The 12,024-nt window shown below is 52.6% G+C and overlaps 1 protein-coding gene across 1 annotated transcript in view; it reads left to right on the forward strand.

Moving 5' to 3' along the window:
• Positions 1-7,974, forward strand: part of PEA15 (proliferation and apoptosis adaptor protein 15) — a 46,533-nt gene extending 38,559 nt beyond the window's left edge. Inside the window, exons 2-4 of the mRNA XM_084823553.1 lie at positions 1,294-1,467; positions 3,769-3,924; positions 5,065-7,974. Coding sequence (XP_084679679.1) covers positions 1,296-1,467; positions 3,769-3,924; positions 5,065-5,129 — 393 coding nt within the window. The 5' untranslated portion in view covers positions 1,294-1,295 and the 3' untranslated portion in view covers positions 5,130-7,974. The remainder of the gene's footprint in view (positions 1-1,293; positions 1,468-3,768; positions 3,925-5,064) is intronic.
• Positions 7,975-12,024: the final 4,050 nt, after the last annotated feature.

Raw genomic sequence — 12,024 nt, forward strand, 5'->3', positions numbered from 1 at the left:
CACCACTTTCCAACATTTGTCAGAGGAAAGTAGATATTCTGGTTTTAATATTGTGGAAGAGAATAAGGGTGCTTCCAGATGAGAAGTATATTGCCCTGCTTCATTCACAGGCATTGTCGCCTTCCACCTGTAACCCTCCTATGTTTTCCCACCACTTCTTCCATATTTTCTCTTACCTGAAAAATCTGTTTAAGGAGGAAAAGATGAATGCCTTTTGATGGTTGGTGCTAGGAGCCCTCCATCAGGGAGCGCCCCAAGAGACAAGTTAGAGCCAGTTCTGTGCAGGGTCTGGTGACTTATATGTCTCTCTAAAGAGCTCTAGAGGCTATTGCCCCCAAAGGGGTCTTTCTCCTCCACACCACATGTAGAAATTTAGGTAGCAGACTTCTCCAGATGCCTCATGAATCTAGTTCATAACTGGTAGAACTTTCAGAATTGCTACACTTAAGATATAACAGCAAAGACGTTGTTTTTTGTGTTTTTTTTAAAGCTGACCAATATTTTACCTGACCATACAGTTGCACCGGGCAGGGTGTAGGTGGGATAAGCATCAGTTTAGTAAACATGTTCTTGCATCCTTCCTACTTCCTCAAGTGGGCAGAGGTTTCAGGAGCAGCAGTGCAACCTGGGTTTGGTTTCTTTGGGTGACAGAGAGAGAGAGAGAGAAAGACAATGCACCCTGGAAACTTAAGATGTCTTTGTAATGTTTGATTTATTTATAAATATACAAGTAGAGGGTAAACAGAGGCAAACAGCTAAACAGAGGCAAACAGCAGGCATTCCTACAAGACAGGTGATCCACTACCCCACATCAGATCCCTAGGGAGAGAGACACATTCCAGCTTGTAGTCCACATAAGTTTGTGCCATAATAAATGTGTTAGTCTCTAGGATGCCACAAGACTCGTTTGTTGTTTTAACAAGATACGAAGCCCACGGCACCAGCTGGTACGCAGTGTAATGAAGACGCACCGCGCGTGGTTTGCCAGTGTAGTTGGAGGGAGGGCATGGAAGTGCTGGAGCCAATGCAGTAGTTTCATCTCAGAAGGCCAGTTCCCAGCTGCTGCTGTGGGGCAGCATTGTCCAACCTAGTGTCCTCCAGATATGTTGGACTGCAACTCCCATCATTCTCAGCCAGCATGGCTCTTGGGAATGATGAGAGTTGCAGTCCAGCACATGTGGCAGGGCAAGGCTTCTGTAGGGCATTATTCCATCACTGACCATCCCAGGAGCCCCACTTCCTCAATGCCCCTGGGTCTGCGTCCCTAACTGACCCTGTCTCCCTCCCGCACAGAGATGGCAGAGTACAGCAGCCTACTGGAGGAACTTGCTGAGAACATTACCAATGACGACCTGGACCAGCTGAAGTCAGCCTGCAAGGAGGACATTCCCAGTGAGAAGCACGAGGAAATCACCACCAGCAAAGACTGGTTCTGCTTTCTCGAGAAGCACAAGAAACTGGACAAAGGTGGGACGAGTGGAGAGGTTGTGCCTGCCCCCCCCCCGTGTCCTTCCAAACCAGCCTGCCCCCTCTCCAAACTCCTCCTGCACTTTGAAGGGTTGCATGGCAGGGAGGGAGGGGCCAAGATTTTATTCCTCTGCTTTACAGTGGAAGGGGCGACTGGAGTAAACTCCGTTACTTCCATCTTGGCTGCATTACCAGCTGTATAACAAAGCAAATTAGTTTACTGCTGGAGGTACTGCTGGGGTCAGCTCCTGCTGTTTGTGTGTGGAGGTGTGAAAGTAGAATGGTTGGCACTAAACTGAGTGTATTGCCCGACATTCTTTGCTCCAAGGCATCCTTCCAAAATTCAGTAGGACAAAAGAAGCCCTTGCCAAGCTGGCGTGGTGCAGGGGATCTATACACCTAGGCACGCCCACAAATAAGCACACAGCCAGACATGTTGCCCCACCTCACCCTCTTTTCCTTCCCAAGGAAGGAAGGTGAGAGCAGTTGAGTGACTCAGAGCTGGCAGGCCAGGGACTGGCGGGAGACCAGTCAGCCCGCCTGGCCGTGGCAGCTCCAGGCAAGGGGAACAGGCAGACGGGCTCCTGGGAGAGCCAGCAACTCAGCAAACAGATGCTGACAAGGCAGCGTTGCTCAGGACTCGGATTCCATCCTCCAGCGCTTGGCACTTCCAGATCAACAGCTCCCCCAGCGCCTTCTGGTGCTCAAGGGGGCGTGTAGGGGGCAGGATTAATATCTGCCAGATGGAAAGAGTTTGTGGGGTGCAAGCAGATGGGGATCCTGAGGTGAGCAAGTGCAGGCATCGTGTTTCACAAATAAGTTTTGCAACAGAATCAGGAGCCGCTGCCACCTCTGCGTCTCTGGCCACATCTCTTTGGGGGGGTCTCTCTCAACTGTGGTGCTCATTGTGAAAGCGCGTTCGGGAGGTGGTGTGCCTTTGTGGCTCCAAGAGTGAACGCCTCTTTTGAGAGGCGAAGGCAAGAAGTGTGCATCCCCAGAAAAACGCGCCCTTTCCGGTCAGTTAGCTCACACAATTCATTGATAAGGATTTCTTTAACGGGGCGAGGCGCCTGCGGCAGAAGAGGTGGAGGTTGTGGAGGCTACCCATGATGTGGCAGGACTTCTGTGGAGGCTGGCGCTGGTGGCGACACTCAGCCCAGGTGCCCCTGTGGGTGGGCACCCCATTGTTCCAGCTGGTTACAGTTATGGCGACTTAGCCCTGCGGGAGTGCAAGGTGTTGCTGAGGGCGCTGAAGTCACAGGAGCGACACTGGGGCTGCGAGAGGGGCTGAGGGTGGCAAATGGGTAGGGGCTAGTTGGAAGAGGTAAGTAGAGAAGGGGGCTCAGAAGAGGCACTACCAAGCCTGGAAGGGGGTAGAAGACTTGACCATCAGGGAGGAGGAGGAGGAGGCTGCTCCAGGCATGGCTGGGGAAGGCCAACAGTAGATGAAGCCCCTACATGTCATTCCACAGCCACCCCTAGACCCTCTTGGCCCCAGATCCAGTGGCAGTGCCCCTTATCCCAGCTCTCTGCTGAGCCCCCATCGTAGCATCCCAGGTTCTCCAACTGTGACACGCACACACACAGCTCAAGACAGCTGAGCCCCTCCCTGGGCTTCTCTTGCTTCTATCTTCTTGTGGAGATTAAGAGAAGTCTGCAGATGGTACTGTGGAGTCGGATGATGTAATTTGTTTTTTGAAGGGAAAGTTGTTTTCTCAGGGCAATGCAACCTGCTGTTGGTTGATTCTCTTCATCTCCTGCACACACACACACCTCTGCACTGGCTCAGCCACCCACGCGCTGGCATCATCATGAACAGACTCACATCGGCACGCTACACCCACACAAGACAGTCACATGCCTCCAGAGAGGTTCACAGCCATCAGTCACACCTTGAGGTATGCAGCAGAATCACTTGCATGCACACGCACAGAGTTGGTCTGTTACAGACATGCACAGAAGCACCAGTGGTTGGTTAATCTCACACGTACAGCGTGAAGTGGGCCAGCATTCAGCTGATTATTAGCCTGAAACGGGGAACCCTTTTAACTTTGAGTTGTTTTTGACACAGGGCCATCCTAAGCAGAGAGGGGCAGCCCCCTGCGGTCACCGTCTGCTTTTAAACAGTGGAAAGGTGCAGGAGGAAGAGGCGGAGGAATCGTCTTCTGTCTCGAGGGACAGGGCAAGGCAGCGGGAGTTCAGCTGATTCGATGAGGCGAGGCGCCGTCTCTGCTTTCCTGCTTCTCTGTCTGTGTGCACGTGACACCTTCTAACCTCCCGCCTTGTGCTATTCCTGTGCAGACAACCTCTCATACATCGAACACATCTTTGAGATCTCACGTCGCCCTGACTTGCTCACCATGGTGGTCGAGTACCGTACCCAAGTGCTGAAGATCTCCGAGGAAGACGAAGTGGATACTAAGCTGACCCGGATCCCCAGTGCCAAGAAATACAAAGGTAAGAGGCCTGTCCTGCTCAGGGTCCACGTGCCCTGTGGCATCCCCTTTGTCCCACAGCTGTGCCACCCGGCCACCTTGCCCTCCCTTCACCTGTTTGGAAGCCCAGAGCAGGGGGGACAACTGGCAGCGAGCAAGTCCTGCTTCCCTTGGCTGGTGGGTGAGGCCCATTTCCCCCTTCTCTGCAGCAGGTGCAGCTGCTAAAGAGACTCTGTGAGAACGTGTTTGAAGCAGCGGGAAGGTCCCCCCACCCCCTTTCGCATCCGTCCTTGTAGGTGGATTTGGTCCCTCTTTTTGGTGGGACGGTTATTCTGGATAACCAGAAAATTCAGCCTGTCAACCTGACTGGGTCCACAGGCCCTGGACGTAGCCTTATCTGGCAAACAGGCTGGGGAGATGGGGAGAGCAATCCATTTTATCCATTCAGCGTTCGAGGGCAACTCCTTCCATCCATCCATCGAGGGCAACTCCATCCCAAACCTCTCCAACTGACACAATTGGCAAACAGAGGGAAGGGAAGGTATCAGTTGCTTGTGGTGTGAGAACCCCCTTGTAGGTGTAATCTTCTTTGCTGCCATGAGGTGGAAGAAAGCAGCGAGGAGAGGGCAGGTGACAAAACCATTTGCTTTGCTTTCCTGATCAAGCAGCCACAGAGCAGTAGAGGTTTATGATGTTTTGCACTGTGTGGAAAAAGTGGGGTAGAAAGGACTCCCCCCCCCCCCTTGAACTGAACTTGGACAGTAGATTCAGGCCAGGAAGGGCACGGGGGGGGGGGATTGAGAGGGAGGGAAGGAGGGCCTCTTCACACATCACAAAACCAACATCTGGGGTTCCCAGTTGTGAGTGGCACCAATGGCCCCCTGGCTCAGGTGACTTGAAAGGGGGACTAAAGGAATTAATGGAGGAAGACTGTCCATGGCTCTTAGCCATGATAGGTCAATGGAGCCTCTGTTTTCCAGGTTGTCTACCGCAGAATACCACTTTCCAGAGAGCAACAGCCAGAGAGGACTGGTGTTTTGTGGATCTCCCCCTGGGGCATTTGGGGGGCGGCCACTTCGGGAAGCAGGGTGCTGGATAGGACGGGTCTTCCTCGGCCTGATCGAGCAAGGTGACCGTCTCTCCCTTCTCTTTCTCCCCTCAGACATAATCCGGCAGCCCTCTGAAGAAGAGATCATCAAACTGGCACCACCACCCAAAAAAGCTTAAAGTAGGGAGGAGGAACGAGGAGGAGGAGGACAGGCACAGATCTGAGGACCACCACCACCAACTCCATCACCACCTCCCTGCTCCTGTGTGGGCAGCTGCACCTCCTCTCCTCCTCTGGCTACACTCTTCCTTTTCTCTGTCTTGGGGGTGGGGGGGTGGGGGGCGGGCTAGGGAAGCCCTTGGCCACTAACAAAGTCTTAATCCTGGACCCCGGCCTCCCCCTCCCCCTGTGTTTTCCCACCTTAGTCACTGACTGGTACGGATACACAAGCCTTGAGAGGCAGGCGGGGTGTCTGCCTGCGAGCAAGCTGGAGGACTGCTGCTATGCAAGCGTGGATCTTGCCTCCTCAACTGCCGCTCCCGCCTATCCCCACAGGGAAGGGGAAGATCCCCAAATAGAACATCCCAGGATCGGGAGCCATGACCTGTTAAGCAAGAGATGAGGGCGGGCAGTGGAGGTGGGAAAGAGGGAGATGAGAGCAGGTGGATGGGTAGAAAATGCCAGTGGGGCATCCCACACTCCGCATGGGATGGAGCCAGTTCTGGCAGCCAGCATTCGGGCTTTGCGGGAGGCGATGTGGAGCAGTCGTGCACTTGGGGGACTGGATGTCTGCGGGAGGGCTCAGCCCCACCCGCTCCCCTGCTGCAAGCAAGGGCGCTGCAGGGAGGCAAAGGGAGCTAGAGGAGCGTTGCTGTCTGCAGCCCGGGTGCTGGACGGAGCAGGGTCCCGGCTCCTGGGCCACTGCAGGGTTGGGGTGGGGAGGGGTCGCAGTGGGGTGCAGGCTGCAGAATGCCCTTGCTAGGAGTGGGACAGGAGGGGGCTTCCTAAGACGCTGCCGCCCCTCGGCCACACTCGTAGCAGCGCCCTCCCTGCCTCCCTCCAGCCCCTGCTTTGCACTGTCTGCCCCGCCCCAAAGGTCACTGTGGCAGCCTGGAAGCCCCTCCCGGGGCTTTCTGTAGCTGCCTGAGAGACCTCAGCTGCCATTGCTCACTCCCCTGCCCGTGGACAGTGATTTCCTTGTTAATGCTGCTTCTTAGCTAAGATTTTGCGGATCTCTCAGAACAAGGGGACTTGGGGATTTGTGTGTTCACACAATGGGAGTCAACACTCCCCTTCAACTGGCATCTCCAAATTGCAGTTCCCAATTTCAGCCGAACCAGCCAGTTTGAACAGGCTGGGGTGAGACAGAGCTGGTTTTCCAACAGGAAGCAGTGCAACAAGAGTGGCATTTAGTTTTTCCCAAGGGTGTTTTGAGCAGATGGAGGGCTGGGGGAGCAGCGTTGCAGCAGGGTTTGGGGGGACAGTAATTCAGGCTGGAGAGGTTCAAGCAGAGGACGAAAATCGGGCATACGCAGTTCAGAGAGATGGGCTGGGAACAAAAAATTGCAAAAGCGGCCATTGGATTTGGGGGTCTCCTCCTTCCCACTCGACTTGTGCTTGTGTCCCTTAACACCAGGAAGAAGGAGCAGGGTGGCAGCAAGGCGCAAGCAAGCATGCATGTGTGCCAGCTGATCCCCACCCCCCACCCATCCGCAGTCAGCTTTGTGCCTCTCCTCCGTGTCGATCGCCCTTTGTGCCTCTCCTCCAACTCGCTCCGTTGGGGCCTCTTTTTCTGTTCCCTTCAGGCATGGACCCTCCTTTCCCTCTCCTCTTGCTCGGAGATAAACCAGGCACCACTTCTGCCCCTTGACACCCACCTGTGGGCCAAGCTGGAGCGTTGTGAGGAGGGGCAGGCGGCATGGTGGACTTGCAAGGTGGGCTGCCTTCTGTCTTTTGGGGAGGGGGCATTTGCCCAGCTCTCAAACTGCCATATCCTTTTGCTGGGGGAAAGCAATTCTCTGAGCTCTGCTGGCAGACTGCCTTGATATGCCCCATTGTCACTCAGTTCCATGATGTGGATGGGCAAGGCGGGGGCGGGTAGCCCCCGTCTGTCCTGCCTCGGCTGTCCTGGCTGCCCTTCTTGAGCTGCCCATCGGCATGAGCCCCCTCCATGGTGATGGACTGGGCCCTCTCCGGCGGGACAGCCTGTGGACAGGCCCACCCTGCTCATTCTTGCAGCCCCAGATTTCAGCATTGGAGGCTGGGAAATGGCATGTTGCTAACCTGGCGACCACGGCTGTTGGCCCACTCCCTGGCCCTGGAGACTGCTGCAGCGTGTGCCTATGCAAAGCATGGCCGCGTCGCACGTTAACGTTGTTCACGCGCACCTGCTCTAATAGGCTAAAAATGTAGCCACAGAAGATGATGTGCTTTAAGATGCCAGGGGACTGCTGCATGGGCCTGGTGCCCCTGCCCTCTTTACACATCTGGAGGGATACCTGTTGCCCTCCCTGCAGCCCAGTGGTGCTGAAGAGACACCCTGAGTATGTGTGAGGTAGATATTATTTAAATAAAAACAAGCCAGCGAGGAGGAAGGTGCAATTTGTCCTCCAGCCTGGTTAAGTACTTTGATGCTAATTAGTACAGATGGAGTCATTGCATTTGCTGCCCCAAACAGATTGGGAGGGTGGGGGGAGGAGAGGCCTGTGGCTCTTTGGGGGCTCCTGAAGCTGTGATTCCGGCTGCCAGGCTTGTCTCTGACACAGCTTCCATTACACATGGCCCTTAGACTAACTGTACCTGTTTTATTTGAGCGGGGAGGGAGTGCTGGGGAGAGAGAACTTCTAGTTAAAAACAAACAAACATTGGAACTCATTTCTGTTGCATAGGACTGCAAAGGAATGTCTGTTTAATATATTTTTATTTAATTAACGCTGAAATCTGTGCTGTGCATCTTGGTTTGTTAGCCAGGTATCCCTCCCTCACCTCACCCCCTTAAAACACGTTGTGACCTTCACCTCGCAGTAGTGTTGTGTTCTTTGTGTTACATATCAACAGCTGGGCTAGATCTGTGTTTCTGACCAGGCATCTTTGTCAAGGTCCTCCCCTCAATGCCCGCCTTTGCCACCGCCCTGCCGCCATTTCGCCACATCTCAAGCACAGCATGAGCAAAGGGCCTGACCTGGGCATACTTGCCTCGCACTGATTCCATTGCACTGGATCCATACTGGGTGAGAAGACGAAATAGGACCAGGCCACTTGGCTGTGGGGGTGCTTCAGTGCATCAGTTGCCATGCAGCGATGCCCTGGCGGCACGTCTGGATGCAAACTCCCTCGGTGTGCGTTGGTGTGCCATGACCGTGCAGAAGTTCCGAGAGCCAACAGAAAAGGCTGGGGTGCCTCAGGCGGAGCAGCACAAGTGGGGGAAGAACCAGGATGGTTTGGCTGCAGTCCTCTGCCCACCTCCCTGGGAGTAGGCCCACTGAACACAGGGGGACCTCCTGCTGAGTAAACGAACAGAACTGCAGTAAAGCGGTCTTCTTGCCAGCCAGGTTCTGTCCCCATTAGGTAGAGAGGCAATTGATTTGGGGCATCATGAAAGGGTAGCAAATTGATTTCAAGTCAAGGTACACAAAAAGTTAGATTCCAAAATTCACAGGCAGCCGGTACCTTTATGGTACCTAGGAACAGCCAATAGGCACAAACGTGTGGGGAAACTGGAGCTCTCCAGGTCTCTTCATCAAGCAAGACGTTACAAAGAAGGGGGCTTGGAGGGGGGGGTCATGTGCAGTCTGCGTGGCAGCGTCTTAAGATGGCGTGGAGAAGGAAGTGCAGCCATTCATGGAATAGGCTCTAGTGGGCGTCGTGGAGGTTGCAGGTTACACCTGGGCCTGTTGGAACAAGTGCATAAAAGAGCTGCTCCCCCCTTTGGAAAATGCAAGTCAAACTAGTGACGGATGAAGCCCCCACTTCTCTGGCAACAAAGTGCAGGCTGAGGGCCTTGCTCCAAGGAAGACAACGCAGGGCCCCTTGCCATAGCCTCTCACTCTCTCCCAGCTGGCAAGATCAGCGAAAGGATCTGGGCCACAGGGCAGCACTTCCACCCAGCTTGCACTAGCCACGAGCAAATGCTCTGAACTGGTACAGTTTAGAGGGTCCTTCTTCTGTGGCCAGGTGCATCACTAAATACTGCAGGTGCCAAAGCCACCCGAAATCCCCGCAGGTCAGGAGGTTTTCATTTGCCCAGAGCAGGGGCAGAAAGTTTATCATAGTTTTAACTAGCCTGGAGTATTTTTCTCTTCTGATGTTTACAGCAGAACAGTTGGTGCTGATGTCACTGCAAATTAGCACTGGGTAAAAATAGTGTCACTAGGGGGAAAAAACGGCTAGAATTCAAAGTGAGCAAACAGCTCGAACCTAAATGAAGAACAATGCAGCTGGTTCAGAGCAGCTTAGAATCAACGTACGTTTAAAATGCTTGCTTTGAGCTGACCTACCCCATCATCACTAACTGCAGCTTTTTGGGTACTTCCAGAGGAGGCTTTTATTGTGCTGCACAGAATTGTGCAGGGACCCCAGCTGTCATCTTCCATTTGTAGCCTTCCTGTGCTTTCCCATGGCTTCGACTATCCTTTTTTTCTAACCAGAAGAAAAATCATTAAAGAAGAAAGGGTGGAATAGCCATGGCTGCTTGATTTGTAGCACCCTGGAAGCCCCCTTAGTTCTTAGCTGAATATGTGGAAGTGCCTCATGTCTGAAGCCATGTCCAGCAACGACCACTCCACACACACAACATGGGTCGCGGACACTGAGGGAGGGCTGTGTGACATGCATGTTCTTTGGCAAGCTGCATGCTGGAGGGGCACCCCTGCACCCTCCTCGCCATTAGAAAGGTGCACCTCTTGAAGCACCTGTTGGCTACATTGATGCCCCCGCATAAACACACGCACACTGCAGCAGGCGCTGGTGGGCTGGTCTGTGCTGAGCCCCACAATAAATGGCTGTGCCCATGCTGCAACTGCCAGAGTTCCACCCAGGCTGGACGTGGGAGCTGTTGCCCAAGGCCCGCCCGCCCGCCCACCCACTGCTAGACAAGCGTAGGCTGCTGAGGCACTCTTTGCATGAGAATGCCAGAACTCCATAATGCTTGAACACAAGCCCCGTCCATGAGGCCCATTTAAAGCCACTTTGCACATATGCTTAATTCATTCCCCAAGGGGGAACCACCTTACGTTTGATACAGCAAGGCAGACTTGTGGCACCTTTAAGACTGTGGCAAATTATGATACACCCCAAGATCAGTGTAAGGAGACAAGCTCTTAACTGGTATCAATACTGCCAACAGCCAGTGTGTGATCCCTGCTGATTTACGGTTTAAAAATTGCTCATGGTCAGCCCAGCTTGCTTTGTCATCCCCCTGCTAACAAGAGAGGTGTGTTAAATACTTGGCTCCTGTGCCTTACAATGAACAGAGCAGGGAGGCCCTGAAGCCTAGCAAGGATTTCAGACAAGATCCTGGACAATTTCCTTCGTCTGGGTTTCCAGCATCTCGGTGAAGCTCAATGCATAGCATCAGCCCATTGCAGCTGGACAGGATGTCAAGGCCTGCAGAGGAGCCAGGCAAGGGGAAACCAAGGCACAAAACCTGCCATTTTCTGCCAGCTCTCCACTTTCTCCCTCTCCTCTCCCAGCTTTCCTGACCTGACGCTCAGACCGTGCTAACTGTGTGTACATATATATTATAAATATATGTATATTAAATATAAAGTGTTTAGTGTTAACTTATTCTCTTTTGTTTTGTTAAGTGGACCAAAAAAAAGGCAAACAGGAACTGTAACAGTATTTGTTTCTAACTGAACACAATTTTTGATTAAAGAAGTATTTAAAGAAAAATAGTATACTTCACCCTACAACAGACAGTGGCTTGGCTGGGCAGGATTGCTGGACTGGCTAGTTATACGCAGTTTGGCTACGCCTGCTAGAAAGGCCAGCCCCTTCCACCCACAGGCACAGAGTGATCGGAGCCTACTTCGCAAGGTTGTTGTGAGGCTATATGGGAAACTGCGCTCTCTAAAGTGTTCTGTGTGATGTCTCAATGAAAAAGCACCCTCTCTTGTACACCTTCCTCAGCACAGCGTTTCTAGGGAAATATTTGCTGCTCCCTGCTTCCCACATGCAAATGGAACAAGTTTGTTACAAAGCTAGTATTTTGTTGGAGGGCAATTAGTTCCTGGGCAAGTCCCCGAGGTCTAGACGCAGCAGCCGAGAACAAGGATGGTCCAGTGGCATCGGGAGAGAAGGGTTCCCACGCTCTACTGCTGGGCAGGCTGGGCTGCTCACCCTGCCCTTCTTGGCTGCAGTCAGCCTACCTGCACTGAGCAACAACTGCACCCACTGCCATAGCCACTGGTGACACTAATCCTGCATACATTTGCAATAGGGGGAAAGCCCAGAATGGTCCAACTATATTGGATTGTGGCTATTAAGTGTGTCCAAACCCCAGTGAATGTCAGTTATTCCCAAGACAATGCATTGAAGAATCACATGACAGTCATGGCCATTATCACTTTGTCTGGGATAAGCCACTGCCCATAGTACCTCTTGGGTAGAACACAGATCAACAGCCAGAACCTGGCATTTGGCAGTGACGGCTCCAAGCTCTTGAATCACAAGAGTAATATGGAAGTTGCAACTGGCTGACCTTCCTCCCCACAGAATGTGAGAAACTCCTCTGACTCGTACATTCCTACCATATCTCTTCAAGCAGTGAATTTCCTACACGGTTTTTTAAAAAAAATATTTCTTTAATCAAAACTTGTCATAGCTGGAAAAAAATCTGGGTTCTTTTTTTAGAGTAAAAAATTGAAGTTAGCTCCTGCTTTGCTTACTCCCCCCCCCCTTTCTCTCCAAAAGATAAAAGTCATTGTGCTAATAATGGAAATAAAAATTGAAGGTATTGTGTATATATGAGTGACTGTGTTTTTTAAAATGTAATTGCTTTGGGCTGGGGGTTGTGAAAAAGGGTGGGGGCCAAGGGGCATTTTGCTTGCTGCATGTGGTGGCAAAGGCCTTTCC

The sequence above is a fragment of the Heloderma suspectum genome, chromosome 17 (genome assembly GCF_057233095.1).
Source record: "Heloderma suspectum isolate Gila_16-S chromosome 17, 16-S_ref, whole genome shotgun sequence".
NCBI lineage: Eukaryota > Metazoa > Chordata > Lepidosauria > Squamata > Helodermatidae > Heloderma > Heloderma suspectum.